At 44.8% G+C, this 15,668-nt stretch overlaps 1 protein-coding gene across 5 annotated transcripts in view; it reads right to left on the reverse strand.

Moving 5' to 3' along the window:
- LOC136057043 (6-phosphofructo-2-kinase/fructose-2,6-bisphosphatase 4) overlaps positions 1 to 15,668 on the reverse strand; it is a 38,322-nt gene that overhangs the window by 12,520 nt on the left and 10,134 nt on the right. For 2 of the 5 annotated variants that reach the window (XM_065749506.1, XM_065749505.1), the window contains exons 1-7: positions 14,454 to 14,582; positions 8,077 to 8,193; positions 5,146 to 5,242; positions 3,049 to 3,115; positions 2,057 to 2,131; positions 1,134 to 1,190; positions 688 to 809 (exon numbers count right to left, since the gene is read on the reverse strand). In XM_065749506.1, coding sequence (XP_065605578.1) covers positions 688 to 809; positions 1,134 to 1,190; positions 2,057 to 2,131; positions 3,049 to 3,115; positions 5,146 to 5,242; positions 8,077 to 8,193; positions 14,454 to 14,562 — 644 coding nt within the window. In that variant the 5' untranslated portion in view covers positions 14,563 to 14,582. Of the gene's footprint in view, positions 1 to 687; positions 810 to 1,133; positions 1,191 to 2,056; positions 2,132 to 3,048; positions 3,116 to 5,145; positions 5,243 to 8,076; positions 8,194 to 8,932; positions 8,967 to 14,453; positions 14,583 to 15,668 lie in introns of those variants that run through there. The other 3 variants (XM_065749508.1, XM_065749509.1, XM_065749507.1) reach the window with 3 other exon arrangements.

Consider the following 15,668-nt stretch of genomic DNA (forward strand, 5'->3'; position numbering starts at 1 on the left):
TTTTTTACACTCAATTACATTTAAAATGTAGCCCAGTTTTCTTTATAGCCCTGACCCTGAAACAAACCAGGAGCACCAATATGAGTGCAGCTCAGAATGAAATACTGGTTCCTTCCCACTTGATTCATCCCTACCTTACTTTCAGTTTTAATGAAAAAACTGAATGCTTTGGCAAAAGAGCAAAAGGTAGGTATGAAAGTTTCTCACAGCACTACACGTACAGGATTATTTGCAAGGGTAAATAAATTTAGAAGTCACATTTCTAAGACCGCTGTGATAAAAATATATCCTCACCATCTCAACAAATTAATTTGTTTACAAAGCAATCAGGTCTCCCCATACATTAAAACAAAACAAAACAAAAACACAAATAACAATAACAAAAATCACTATGGCCCATCTGGAACAATTTAGGAAGTGTTGGCTCTATCCCAGAAGAATCAGGACATTCTCCAAGTAGGAAAAATCCGAAAGAGTACTGTACCAGAATAAACTCATAAGGCAGTTATCCCTCAATACAAGGTTCCAGGCTATAACTCAACTGTCCGTAGTTTACCAGCAGAAACAGAGCTCAAGCTATGAATACTGTGGCTGGAAAGCCTTCAACCCCAATACAGGATCACCCAACCCCTAACGGAACAACTTAATACAACCCAGCTGTGATCACAGTATTACTGCATCACTTACTTGTCAAGATTTTCATCTAACGTCTCATAGGAGTTCTTGTAGCACTCTATTCTTTTCATGAAGTCTTCTGTTGCTTCATCATTACTACAATTAACATAGTCAGGACTGCCCAGCTTCACTTGCTGTTCAGAACAAAAATGAGAGAGCAGTGCATGGGTTATCTTCCCTTTTTCATTTAAGTTTAAACAAACGGGGGAGGGAGAAACACAGCACAAAAGGCTGTTATCTGGAAGATACTGCTCCACGTGCATTCTGATTAAGAGCTAATTTTTGAAGAATTTAACTTCTGAGTTAAACATGTGGATGTGAAAATAAATGCCAAGTGTCCATTAATAGCAACCAATACTTCTCACTATTGGAAGTCCTCGTAATGTGCCTCTAAAAATACTGAGATATTTTACACTCTCATGATTTCAAGTAGTTAAAGCCAACTTTCCTGTACTCACCACAATGTTTGCAGCAATGACCTCTGGATCAACGCACACTGACTCGACAAAAAACGTCTTCAATCCCAACAGGAAGCCATGTGTACAGAAAGAAGAAAGCAACTGAACTGAAATGCCTCTGGACACCAACACACAGTCAGCAGTCTGACCACCTCCATGCTAACCCTTTTCTAACAGAGCCTACCTTGGACTCTCCTTCACTCAAGCACTCAGCTTCTCCAGACCTACTCAGCAGACACTGTTGGCTTGTTCCCTTAAGAACTGTGCTTTACAATGATTTTCCAAAACAATGTGGAATAATTTTGGAATGACAGAAATTTAGCATGAAAGAGAAATAAACAGGGAGAATGCAGATTCAGCCATGCAAGAATTAACTAATGCGCCTGAGAGAATGAAGTAGGAACATTTCAATTCATGGAGCAGCCTTTTCTCAGTGTTTGGCTTTCTCAAAGGCATATGGAGAAACAAGGTTAGAGCGAGGGGAAGACTACTGGAGAAGAGCTAAACTTTACAAAGCAGCCCTGGACAGAAGGTAGAAAGCCACAGAAAGCCTTTGGTTTAAGCAGAACTACACACATTTCCTTAAGTATTTCAGCAGGGAAAATCTGACCTGCACTAAGAACCACCACTTCAAACAGTTCTTGCTAACAGTACTCTGAGAACTACACATCCAGAATGATGTAAGCAAAGCATTACAGAGATTAGCTTCTAACACTGCTAACAATGAAGACAAGAAAAATGAAGATGGGGTGACTTCATCACAAACAATGCTGGAGGACACAAAACACAGCGCTGACTCTGCACCTATCAACACTGCTGCTTGCCCTAGAACACTTGTTAACTCAGCAGACAAGCCAATGGAGCAAAATGCCACTGCCCTGTCTAGTCAGGCATAGCTCAGAGCTCTTCTGCTTTTGACTCACCTTGTACCCATTTTCTTCACCAAATTTGTAAATGGTTTCTCTGCGTTCTCGAGTTGTGTTCGTAGCATCAAAGACCTAGAGATAATTAAAGTGAAAGAGTGAAAGAGTAATTAACAAAGCACATCAGCCTGCAACAAGCACTGTGTCAGGGACAATAAAAACAAGGGTTCAAAGTCTCTCTGAGAAGGAAAGCAGAGAAAGCACTTTCCCTTCTCTCCAATCCACTGCCTTTTAAGTCAAGACACTGCAATTCCCAGAAAAAAATAAATCTAAACAATCCTGAAAAGAAACTAAACTGAAAATGCTAGGATAAAACCATCACACAGCAGAACACCTGCAAGACTACCAAATCCTGCCTGTTGATTGTAAGGAAATACGTAGCAATTTTTTTATACAAAAATATTTTTAGCTCTGACCATCACCAGCATTTCCCCACACCACAGCATAAAGGTCCCCTCACACTCCCAGCAAACCGTGCATTTTACATTCTGCCATCACATATATACCATAATGTACATCAAGTTTTTCTTGCTCTCTTCAGACATTGCTCCAGTATCAATAAGACAACTGACAAGCAATATCTAGGGTGCTTTCTGTTCAACAGATCTTCACCTTTCACTTAAAACACTAGCAAATTAAAAACAAAAGCAAAAAACAAGTGCATCCAAAAACAAAGAGACGTGTTTAGCAGTACATCATATATTGTAGAGACTAAACCATTTTCTTTTAGAAACCTAGAAAATTTTTCTTTTAGAAAAAACCCTGCCCCCTGTTAATCCCTCAGATCACAAACATGATTGCTCAGTGCAACCATCACCCTGAACTTAAGCACTCCTTCCACTTCCAAGGCAGCAGATCTAACGCACGGCCACCACAGAAGAAAGTCTGATATACCAAAGAGGTACCAGAATCACACACTGCATGCTGCCCAGAGGACAGACCCTGTTTTGTAGAGAAACATTTCAAGAATTCATCTTCATCAAGAAACTTACAGCCACGTGCCCGTTCTCTTCACTGAGGTACTGCCGGACATCGTTCAGCGCGGCTAAGGCACACTGTCTTAAAAATGAAAGAGAAGGAATCTCAGATGCTAGCAAAAGTCATCTTATTAACACTTACACCTTGTGATCAAAGTGCCCTGGAAATGTTAGCTCATCTCTGCCTAGAAAAAGGCAAACCTCGTGCTGCTCTGGGCCAATGATGGGACCAACGTAGAGCAGCTTCCTAATCTGATTCTCAGAGAGAACAAAACATCAACTTCAGCTGTTTACCTCACAGCTCTGCTCTTTCCAACCTTGGTGATTCTATGATTTGTCAGTACCTACTTCTTTTCCTTTTATCCATTGTGTCAAAATTGTCTACGTAAATAAATCTGCCTGAAAAAGAGAGTGAAACGAAGTCAGCGCCTAACAGAGATAATAAAAACCCCAGTGCAATCACCAACCCAAAGCAATCCATGCTGGAGACTATCAAGGACACAAACACCACAAAAAACTCCAATGCCAACACTCTGCACTGTGTGAGATCTGCACAAGGATAAACCCACTCACAACTTCCCTGTTTCCCCAGTGTCAGTGCTATATCGGAAGTTTATTATGACTTTATCTGCAGCCACATTAACACTGTGTACCATTTACTCATGCACAAAGCCCTGCTTATTTCATAGACCTACAACCTTGAATATGAAGTGCCAATGTAAGAATCTGCCCATTTCACAGCTCTTCTATGCATCTGTACTCTATTTTGACTTCCAGACAGAAACACATCTCTCTCCCATGTTATATTCTGCATGCACAGCTTTATCTTGAAGTGCTTCAACCCTGACAGTATTTCCACATTAGCATGGTAACAGATGTTGGGTACTGAGATTCATTGTCAGATCTTCACTAAATAAATATAAACTCTGTGCTGACTAAGCAGATCAGCTCACACAGCCCATTTCACGTTCTGTTCCCCACCACTCAGTCTGACAGGTGACATGAAGGCACATGAAAGGTTTTGTTCTACCTCTAAGCAAAAGGCAGGGGCTTGCAAGGCTAACGCACTGCTCAGCTACACTTTGGTCCTCAACAGTCTGGAGGCTCTTATGTAAGTCCTTCTCTTTCAGCAGTAAGCAGTCCTCAAATGCTGCTGGAGTGGAAGGGGAGGGGGAAGAGAACAAGGACAAGCAAAGGGGAGCCACAAAAGAAAGTTCAGACATCTCTGTTGCTTGAGCCAAAGCCATTACGAAGAAAATAACACTGTATTCTAAGCAGTTTGAATGAAAACTACTTCTATTCCTCAAGAATTTCTTTTCTTTGTCATTTCATGCTGTAGTCTCTTAACTGCACAGAAAACTGACCAACAAAGAAAATCAAAAGAGCATCCTATTGGACATTCTGGAACAGAGACAGCTCCCTCTCACTCTGACCATCAATCCATCTGCCATTTCCACAGGCCTTTGTCTAAGCTGAAGAACAGAGGTATCCCAGGCACAATGTCCACACCTGGCCCACCTTGCTCTGCACAGTGTTACAACAGTAAAGCATGGCACTTACTGAGGCACTGCACTGGACTGGTACACGACACACCCACGTGGTGAGAAAGAAGAGAACCTCAGGGAGAAAATACTCGTGTGTCACCCGCTGAATGGATAACGACAAATATGCAGGCAAAAAAATGATGGAGTGCAAACCCAAAAGAAAAGGAACTATGTAATGTTTTTTGAATTGGGCAGCAGAAAGGTCACATCTAGTAGCTGGTACTTTACAAAAAAGGTAGATAACAATAACATTTGCCTTTGGTTTTGAGTGAAAATTTTCTGAATACCTTGTAAACAACAGCCTGCCCCGAGGGCAAAAAGAATCATGTTCAAGTATTTACCTTCTCCATATTTTGATACTTCAGCTGAAGCAGTTCAGAAAAATAATACCCTAAATGGTAAACAGCCGAAATAAATCACCTTTCCATCTCTTCTGGAGCTCTTTTCCCTGTCTCTTTATTATATCTCTGTCTTTTGTAAACAAAAATTCAGCTTAAAGCAGCCTCCAAGAGCAGGGTGCCACTTTAATACGGTCAGCTGCGTACAGACAAACACACTCAAAACTTACTTCCTGATTTTCAACCCTTCTTCATTGTCAGGCAGGAAGAATTCAAAAGATTTATACTTTTTCACCAGATCTCGACGATACTGACCAACATTGAACTCTGCCAAGAAGAAAACAGTGTTAGTGGGAGCTAATAGTAACACAGGATAACAGGATCATTGTTATGACAGCTCTGAAACCAAACCACCTGCAAGTATAAAATAATTCAGCACATATCAAGCCAGACATATCACATCATTTTGGTTGTTTCTCTGTTTAAGAACACTGCTCAAACAGCCTGCTCCTTCAGGATCAGTACACAGTATTTCACAGGAACTCCTGTGCCTTTTATCTTTACTACAATCTGCTAACAGTGGTCAAAAAAAAAAGCTACCCCTCATCTAGGCAAAGGTCTGTGTGCGTTTGTTTGTGTGTCTCAGTATCAGATGTGGGATTAGGGCAAAGCAGCCCAGTTTTGTCACACAGCAGGCAATGACACTGTACCCTCATTAACTTTTAACAGCTCTCAAAGCGTGTCTCTAAAGTGCAACTAATGTTAAACTTGTTTTCAGATCTATACTTTTCTCTGCTGGACTGCAAAGCGTTTTGTTTAACATTAGATCAAACAAGTATCCTGCTTGAGAAGCTGGCAGGATATCAGTATTTGCTAGACTTTATTTCTGCACAGAGGAAAAGAAATAACGGACATCATCACGGGGATGAAATTAAGAACAAGACAGACACAGGATGGAAGAGCTCAACCTTAAATAAAAAATAAAGCTCTTGGTATCGAACAATAGCTACTGCAAGAGCGTGATGCACAGCAAAGGCAAAAGACCTATTCAGTGCTGCAACCATTCGTCCTTATCACCATCACCCACCTCGGTGGAGAAGTTTTAACAGCACTCATCCAGCACGCAGCCAAAACTACTCCAAAAAGCTTGCCAAAGGGTAGCATCTAAAAATCACACTGAGAGACAGCTCTGTTCAGGCAGCTACCTGACCTCCTTTTCCTCACAAAGCCCACACAAAAGCCCTTTGTAGTTTTAAGCCTTTCCAATTCTTACTGACAAAGGATTTTGGAAGGAAGAAAAAAATAAATTGAACCGATGGCTGAAACAATTCAAACACCATAAATGGTTCAAATAATCAAACAGCAAAACCCTCGGCCTATTCACCTTCACCTTCTGGTCTTAAACTGTCCATTGTGCTTAAAGTCCATTATGAGAAAAGACACCATTTGTCTTCTCTCCGGTTTAGATAAACTAATAGTTTGAACCATCTGTCTCAGAGGATAAGGACGCTTACTGTATTAAGTACATGCTAATTTCAAGGCATTAAGAGCCAAAGGCCATAACTGTATTCCTAACATCTGTTACTGTATCACCTACTGAGTCCCAGCAAGTGGAAGCACGAGGCAGTGTGACATCTAGTCCAGTGGGGAGGTAATTTAAATTGATCTCAGCTTCGGTACAATTACATCAACGATGACACAAACAACAAAGGTCTGTGGCTTTCCACGGAAGTCCCAGGTCACCCCTTCTAATAAAGGCAAACCAGAATCAGCAGCCTACAGTGGAGGCCCAGGTACCACTTTCACGTTGCATTTTTCTGTATAATTAGGCAGCAGCACTGTAACTATTGCTTGATAAGCACAGGCACAAACATTTTCTGATGTGCTGCTTACAACAGCCCACAGAACTCCTGAAGCAGATCACCATTTCTTGTCTTGATGCATCCAGGATAAATTCAACCAGCCACGAGTCAGATGTGGGCAGTATTTTGTTATCTGGTACTACATTTCTGCTTTGCTCACATAGCAGACCACTCAACACTAGGACATAAGCACATAACATGTATACTTAACACATGCATGTATACATATAACATACATTTAAATCAGATTGGACATAGGCTAACATATTTAAGACTTCTATTCCACTGTGGCCTAATGGACAAAAACTCAAGTCCCTAAAAATTGGATACTGCATAGCAAGGAGGTGCTCTGGTGAGACAAGTCATAACTTAACTACAAGAGATCACCAGAATTCTGTAGACTCCCAAACTCAAATAAGATAACCTTCTCCACGATGACCCAATTAAACAAAACACAGCTGATAACTTTCTATGAGTTTAAGAAAGCATCAACTCCAAAACCTACATCCTAGAATCCAACAGCAGTTTAAACACAGGGCAGAGCTCTTCATCTGGACTTCTCAGGATGACTCAGAAATACACCCTTGAAGAGCCTACCATCTATTCTTTAGTAAGCTCTCCTATGTTTAACATCATTTAAATGATTAACTAGCCAAGACTGTAAAGCTACCATTTCTGCACAGAACACTAGGGTACCTTCTACACAAATACAGGGAAAAGCAGGGAGAGATTGCTGCTCCAATCCCCAACAATCTTGGCATAACTAGTCTAAGCCTCTCCTCCCAAACACACAACTCAATTCCTTATGAGAGCCATCACAAGACACTGGTCCTGTTCCATGGGGTCGTAACACTGAAAGACAGAGCTGTAATCTATTCCACAAATACAATTAAAACAACATGTAACACATAAATTACACAGTGCACAAAGTTCACAAAGGAAATGGAGAAGCCAGAACTTTAACCCAGAAGTGCTGACTGCTGCTCTGCCCGCAAAGGCGCTTCCTTTTTCAGCCCAATGCAGAGAAGGGGAATACAATAAGGCAGCTGAAAATCCTAAGTCTTAAGGAGTAAGGGCAAAGTTGATTTAGCCATCTGTTACAACATGGAGGTAAATGAACAGTCACCAGAATATGCTCAGCAAACATCAGAACAGAGAACCCGTGTATGCCACAGCTGCAAAAATATACATCAAGAAAGGAGTCCCAGTAGCCAACAACCAACTGGGTAACAAAATCATTGGCAATTAGGCTGACAAAACACCAAACCTCAGCCCTGCAAACAAAATTAAGCCCATCACCTTTTGTAGGCACTCCAATCCAATTTAAATAGCGTGTCAGCTTTTTTGAGATGTAGGTTTTTCCTCTGGCTGGCAGACCCACCATGACAATCAGCGTAGGGCAGTTGGTCATACATACTGAAACAGAAAAACAAGACACCAGTTATTTACCCATAATGCTTCCCAAAACGAAGGCTCACGTGGCAGTGGGAAGTGACAGATCCATGTGCTCTCTGAGGCAGTGACTGTTCAAGCAGCTCATGCACAATGTTCCCCTCTTTCAGGGGGACAGCACAGTGAACCTGACTGAGATTCTCAGGCTAAGTGGGATTTTAGAAGGGTAAAACAGTGGCAGTGCAATGCTGGACACGTGAGCTGTATACAAGAAACCCATGTATTTGCATCCACGTTTCAAGACACACAAAAACAACAGCAAAAAGGTCACTGGTGTCTAACAGTCCTGTCCACCTCAGCTCAGTGCTTGCACTGAAAGGAAACAGCAAGGTGTTACACCATTTTTAAATCCCTAAGACAACATCTCAGTGCTGCTCAAGCTTCTCTTATTTTTGAGCAAATGAGAAGCAGACAGATGCAGCTTGAAACATTCTCGTGTGACACTTCCTCCTTATGTACAATTAATGACAGCCCCATTTAAATGCCCTTGGTTGGCTGAAAGGAGGCGTAAAGCACAAGGCAATTCAGTACAATAACCTGGTGCACAGACAAACACTCCCAAATGGAAGGCATAGCTTTTTCATTAGAAAATTAAAATCACCATCCAAAGTTGGAGAAACTACAGCTGCAGCCTGAACACCTTGAGGCATTCCTTTCACAGGACAAGCTCTGGAACATTCTGACAGCATAAAACTACGGATACCTTGCATGAATCTACCACTGATACAAGGAACTGCCTAAAAAGAAAGAAGACAGTAAAGATATTAAAGTTCACAGATCCCCCATTTCAAAGGGAATTAACTTGCATGCCACAGTCCACACATGCATCGCTTTCCTCGGCCTCCTGACAGCAGAGTCAGTTTGCCCCAAAACACCACACCAAAGTGCCATGCAGTGAAATGTGACTAAGCTGCTGCACTGCAATTGCCTGAGATCCCCAAACCCCAGGCTGGGTCCCATCCCACTAAGTTGTAAGCATGAATCTTGAGCAACAAACCCATCAGATGGGAACAAAGATGCATCTGCAAAGGCAGATGCGCTAAAAATTACATTAACAAAAAAATAGAGATCACTTCTCAAGGGAGAGAACGAGCAAAATCTGCACCTAACCTCTAATCCATGAGAGAGACTGCTACTCCATGAACACGACAGAGTACAAACTAAACCAGACCCACTCATCTGGATGCAAGGGTCCAGAAAAACTGATATAAGCCTCCAACATCAGCTCTCCTGTAACCAGGCCTCTCAACAAGGACCGTGCTTTCTTGTCCATCTTCCACTCTGCTTCCCAGATGGAAGAAAGCAAGCAGGCTGTGGGGAAACAAAGCGAGAGACACAAAGAGGACAACACTCACAGAGTTGAATGGCTCTGCTTTTGGTCTTAAGAGCAAAAAAGATAAAACCATGAGATGAAAGAACACCCTGAGATACAAAAAGTTTTAAGGGAAAACATTGCTCCCTGAAGCCAATTTGAATGGTCCTTCTCATCTGAAATAGCCACTTTGAGTTTAAACTATCTTCCACAGTAAGCAGGGAAATAAGAGCTGCAAAAGCAATGGGAAGACGATCTGCATGGAAGGGCCATGCACACTGCCTCGGGGCCACTTGCTCTCCAAGGGACCTGTGTGACTCAAGCAGGCTATTTCACACATGCAAAGCACTATTTCCCAACTGACAGCATATCCAGACTGCCTCCATTCTCCTCCTGCTATGACAGGCCAAACCAACCTACCCCTCTCACAGAACATTTGGCTTTTGGTAATGTAACAACAGACACAGAGGGGAGTGCTCATCCCGCTGCCAACACTGGTCTGTGCTCCACCACGGAATCACAGAGCATCCCAAGGGAAAGGACTCACCAGGATCAGAATCCAACCCTCCACATGGGCCATCCCATCTGCAAGCAGAGCATTACAACCTGCCAGCCAAGGCAGAAGCACCCCAACTGCCAAGCAACCACGCTGCCTGAGAGAGCTTCTCTTCGGAGAGGGACTGCCAGCACTGCACTAACCAAAGCACATAAAACAACGTTTTATTTTTTCTGCAGCATTCCAAGCAACACAGGTAAGGCTCAGCACAGCAAATGACAGTTTTTGCCTGCTTCCTTTTCATCTTACACACTGACAGCCTTTATTTGGCTCGTCAGCTTTGAAAATAAATCCAAAGCAATTGGATAAATTGCGAGGATGCATCGAAGAGCGAAAAGTTAAAAATAAAGCAAGTGTTTCCCATGTTATTGGGACTGCTACTCTCACTTTAAGTGGTGAGGACCAAAGGACAGCATGTGAAGTATCAGCGTCTCAAGACTTGTGTGCTCCTTTGAAGAAATGTTTGACACCAGGATGTGAACTGATTAATAAAACACAAAACCAACCAAGCAACTAGCTACCTCTAAATCCTGAAATAAAGAATGCTTCTTTAATGTAAGCCTTTATATGCTCCTTCCCTTTGTACAGCACCTCACCACCATCTGTCCCATATCAAGAGAACTTACAGCATGAAAGCAGTCACAGAAGTGCATGTTGCAGAGGCAAGACAAACTACTTTCAAGAACTGAGCATATGAACCGGAGGGGGAACGACTGTTTACATGGGTTGATAGTGACAGGACAAGAGAGAATGGTTTTAAACAAAGACAAGAGATTTAGGTTAGATGTTAGGAGAGTTTTTCACTCAGAGGGTGGTGACACACTGGAACAGGTTGCCCAGAAAGGCTGTGGATGCCCCATCCCTGGAGGCACTCAAGGCAAGGTGGATGTCGCTTGGGGCAGCCTGCTCTTTCAGCTGGTGACCCTGCTCACAGAAGGGGTTGAAATAAGATTATCTTTGAGGTCTTTTTAAACCCAGGACATTCTGTGATTCTATGAATTCAAACTCTGTTTTGGGCAGACAACCCTGAGCCCCTCCCTGGAATAGACCACCAGTACTTTTGCTAGTGAACATGCATATTGAGAACAGCAAAACAAAACCGACAGAGCTGTATGCCAATATTTGATAACAATACTACATGACTCCATTATGTTTGTAATATACACACAGATTTCCATGTTTATAACAGATAAACAGCAAGATCCCAAGGGAATACACCTTGTATCCCCTCACCTGGAGAAAAACAACACACAAAACGCCACTCAGCAAAGGAAAATGGCCAAGTGACAATACATCAAAACACAAATGACAGCTATTAAAATGAAGTATCACAATTTAAGCAAAGTCATTACCACAGTTAAAAAATTAAATGAAGTATGTACTACTGAACAAGACAGCAGGCTGCACCTCAGTGCAAAGTTACAGCTGCCCACCACTCTGATGTTCAGCACTTCACAGCTAAGGAAAAAAGAAACTGCATGCTTGTTTCTTGCTGCTCCTTAAGACTGCGCTGCGAAATAATCCAAGATACAGAAGGTGGTTTTGAAACTTAAATGGGACACTGCTGAGAATTTCATCAGCCTTCCAAATGTGTCTTACGAAATCGGAGGCAGAGGTGATTTTTTTTCAAGTTCAGCTGCCGCCTATTGGATTATCAACTGCCCTTTTTCACCTAAACAAGACTTTTTCCCATCATTCATGCTAAACTTGCGAGTCAGCATCTATGGCAAGATGGACTTTTGTACTAACTGCTGCAGTTAGTCATCTCAAGGTTACTGAAGGATTCCTGCTGTGGAGTGGAGCTCAAGGCCTGCAGCCTGAAACTTCCACACTGCTCACATACAAGTATTTTTAGCTGGAGATCAACACAACCGCCCTTTCAAATCACACTAGCCCTACATGTGCCCAATCTGTTACTAATTATTTGTTTCCCTGCTGATCAATAACAGCAGTCACTCTGATATGCATCTTGTGGGGTAAAGTTCCCCATCTGGGTGCTCTCCATCCCCTCTACCTAAAGAAGTCCATTATCTCCCATTTGCTTCTCCTCTCTTTCCTCAAAATCCCAGTTCCCAGCACCACTTTGGTATGGGGGATGCTTGTCCTCTGGCCTTGTGCCACCACTTGCTTGCTGTGGGCAAACATTTGCTTCCAACAGCTCTGATGTCAGTGGCCCAATCGTACATCCTGACTCAGCTTCTGCCAGGTGCTGTCCTCACCTCATTCATGTCTTCTCTCTTCAGCTGAGACCACATAAAAGCAGTACCAGCAATTAGGAAAGACAGTCTTAATTTGATATTCCTCTCTTCTCTTTGGACATGAGGAACATTCACTCTGCTGTTTGAACAGCAAAAAAGCTCATGGGAACAACCAAATTCCAGCTCTGGGGAAACAAAAGCTGCAAACTGCCGTTGAGGGGAATGATCTTTAAACCACAGGAAGCTCAGAGCTTATCTGCTCTATAAACTTCCTCTGCAATTTTTGCTGTAGCATACTTTGCTATCTATTTTTTAATGTCTGTGCTTGTAGCTCATTCATCAAGCTTGTCACAGTCCAACAGCTGATGCCAAGATCACAAAAGTTAAGGTGCATCTATCAATAAGAATGAACATCTCTACCACCTCCAAGTATTGTTTGGGTTGGTCCTTTAAAGCAGTTTTCCCTCTGCTTGCTTGGTCTCACCAGCTGTAAGAGCACAGTCTGCAGGGCATGCTACATGCGGCCAGAACTCCATGCTCCTCAAAGACCTCGAGATCCTCAGACAAAAAAACCAGCACTTCCAAGCTGTGACAGCTACAACTCAGACACACCTTGCCAGGTTTCTTCCTCCTCAGGTAAATTACTGCAATTACAGCTTTCAGAAAATCACTAACAGAATGCTTAGCACAGTCAGTCCCTTCGTACATGGCTCTGCTGTGTCCTCCACATTCTGCTCAGCCACCGCCTGAAAAGATAAAGGAAGACTAACAAGTGGTGCAGATCAACGTAATTAGCTGAAATGATGAACTAAAAAAAAAACAACCAAAAAGGAACTTTAAGAGTTTACCTTGCTTAAGCCAAGAAATTCAGAAGGAGTCAGAGAAACCAGCTTCAGCATCTCCCCTGGAAAGCTGCTGCTGAGTACAGGAAACTCACCTCAGACTCGGGCTGGCAGCTCCTGCAGCACATCACTGAACAAAGGGACCTGCAGCAGCAGAGGGCTGGAGATGCCAGCCTGGCACTGCCCCTGCACCCACCAGGTGGGGTGGGGGGGGGGGGGGGTCCATCCACTCAGTGCTGGGCCCACAGGTCCCACTGCTCATTAGAGAACAGGGTGTCATACATCACAGGAAAAGCTGCAGCACCTTTTCAGTGTGCAGGAACAAGAGGTGGCTTTTGTGAGCAACTCCTATCCGTCTCGAGGCCGTTTGCAGTTGTCATGGAATCACAGAATCGCTTGAGCTGGACGGGACCCTTTAAAAGTCATCCCTAAAAACACCCCTGCAGTGAGCAGGGGCACCCACAGCTCCTTCAGGTGCTCAGAGCCCCTCCATCCTGACCTTGGCTGCCTGGAGGGATGAAGCACCTCACCACCTTTACTGTAAAAATCTTCCTTACATCCAACCTATATTTCTCCTCTTTGGTTTGAAACCATTTTCCCTCGTCCTGTCACAAGGGGCCCTGTTACAGAGCCTGTCCCCTTCCATCTCACAGCCCCCTTAGGGATCCCACACAGCTCAGGGAGTACGGAGGTGCACTGCAACAGCAAGCCCAAGCGAAGCAGCATTATTCAGGAAGACAACACCCAAATCTGGTTCCTTGCTAAAAGGTTCCTCGGTTGTAACGCGTGTTGGGCATCGAAAAGCATAGAAATACATACCAAAAAAAAAAAAAAGCAAGCAAAACCCTGGGAAATAAGGTGTAAGAAGGCGGCCTGCAGCGCAGAGAAGCCCAACAACTCCGAGCACGTCACCGGATCAGCAGCGGCTGTTTAATAAAGCTGCCCTTCTCAGCCGCTTTATTTCGCTCCATTCATTCCCCGCGAGGCGCAGCGCGGCCCCAGGCCGTGCCGAGGCCCTTTTCTTTGTCCCCCAGCGGCACCCAAAGCGCTCCGCGCTTTCTGCCGGGGCTGCCCGGAGCGGCACGGCGGCTCTTTGCACGACAAGGGCCGCGGCCACAAAGCGCCTTTTGTCCCCGGCGCCGCCGCGACGCGGGGAGGGGGCACGGGGACGAGCGTCGGTCCCGTCCTCTCTCCGTATAAACGCGCGAAGCGGAGCGACCAAACCCGACCCCAACCTCCTCCTCCCCCCCCTCCTCCCCCCCCTCCTCCCCGCTCGGAGCTCCGCGTGCCGGGCTCCCGCCGCCCGCCCCGCTCACCGCCGCGCTGCGCGCTGTGCCCCGCCGGCAGCCCGTTGTCGTACGGCTCCCACGTCTTCTGCAGCGGGTTCTGCGTCAGCTCCCGAGCCGGAGACGCCACCGCCGCCATCCTCGGCCGCCTCCCGGCTCCTGGAGCCGCCTCCCCGGGGCGGGGCGGGGCGGGGCGGGGCGGGGCGGGGAGCTGCGCCCGCAGCACCGCCAGGGCCTCCCCGCCCTCTGCAAAAGGCTCCTTCCTTAGATGCGACCTAAACGTACCCTCCGTGAGCTGCGGTGGAAGACTGGCCCCAGTGTTCTAACCTTGGGGCCTGTGCTGTGCTTTCACGCCAGCGTTTTCCTCTTGATTTTGGTTTGGCTCAGCAGCTGAGGGGTTACAGGAGTTACACTGCGAGGGTCGGAAAACAAGGAGCAGAGGGAGGAAAGAGGCTCTGCGAGGACAGGCTGAGAGCTGGCACTGTGCAGCATGGGGAAGAGAAGGCTGCAGCCTGCCAGTATCTAAAGGCAGTAAGAAAGAAGGGGACAGACCCTTTAGCGGGGTGTGTTGTGACAGGACAAGGGGAAACGGTTTCAAACTAAAGAGAAGTATAGGTTGGATATAAGGAAGAGCTTTACAGTGAGGGTGGTGAGGCACGGGCACAGGTTGCCTGGAGGTGGTGGTGCTCCGTCCCCGCAGACAGCCAAGGTCAGGATGGAGCACCCCACGGAGCTGTGGCTGTCCCTGCCAAGTCTAAGGATTCCAAGCCCAGCATCCTGGGCTTTCTGTGATTTCACCTTGATTGATGACAAACTGCTTCCGTTGTTGATTAAGCTAACTTATAAGATTATTTTTTTTAATAACCTCAATGCAGTGCTCTTTGACTGAAAAGGCAAAGTGAATACATGCTGTGCCACTCCTGTGGTTTTGATTCAGACATGCTTTTCAAGAGTATGACACCAAATCCCTAGACAAAGACAAATAAACACGGCTCAGACTCCAGACAAACGACAGCAATCATCTTCTGCACAATCATTTTCATCAACTTCTGTCTTAACACAAAGGCCTGAGAAACAGGGCTGGTTTCTGCAGGTGAGTGGCTGCAGAGTCTGCTTTGTTTGCTACACTGAGATCACAAATCAGCCTTTACTCTGCGGAAGGGCTTTACACAAAGCTTCTGCTCTCAGGGCCACGCTGTGCTGACAGCTTACCTGCAAAAGCACTGTCTGCAGAGAGAAAATGCC

Source organism: Cyrtonyx montezumae, unplaced genomic scaffold (genome assembly GCF_038088225.1).
Source record: "Cyrtonyx montezumae isolate F1298 unplaced genomic scaffold, pur_monq_1.0 scaffold_6, whole genome shotgun sequence".
NCBI classification, from domain to species: domain Eukaryota; kingdom Metazoa; phylum Chordata; class Aves; order Galliformes; family Odontophoridae; genus Cyrtonyx; species Cyrtonyx montezumae.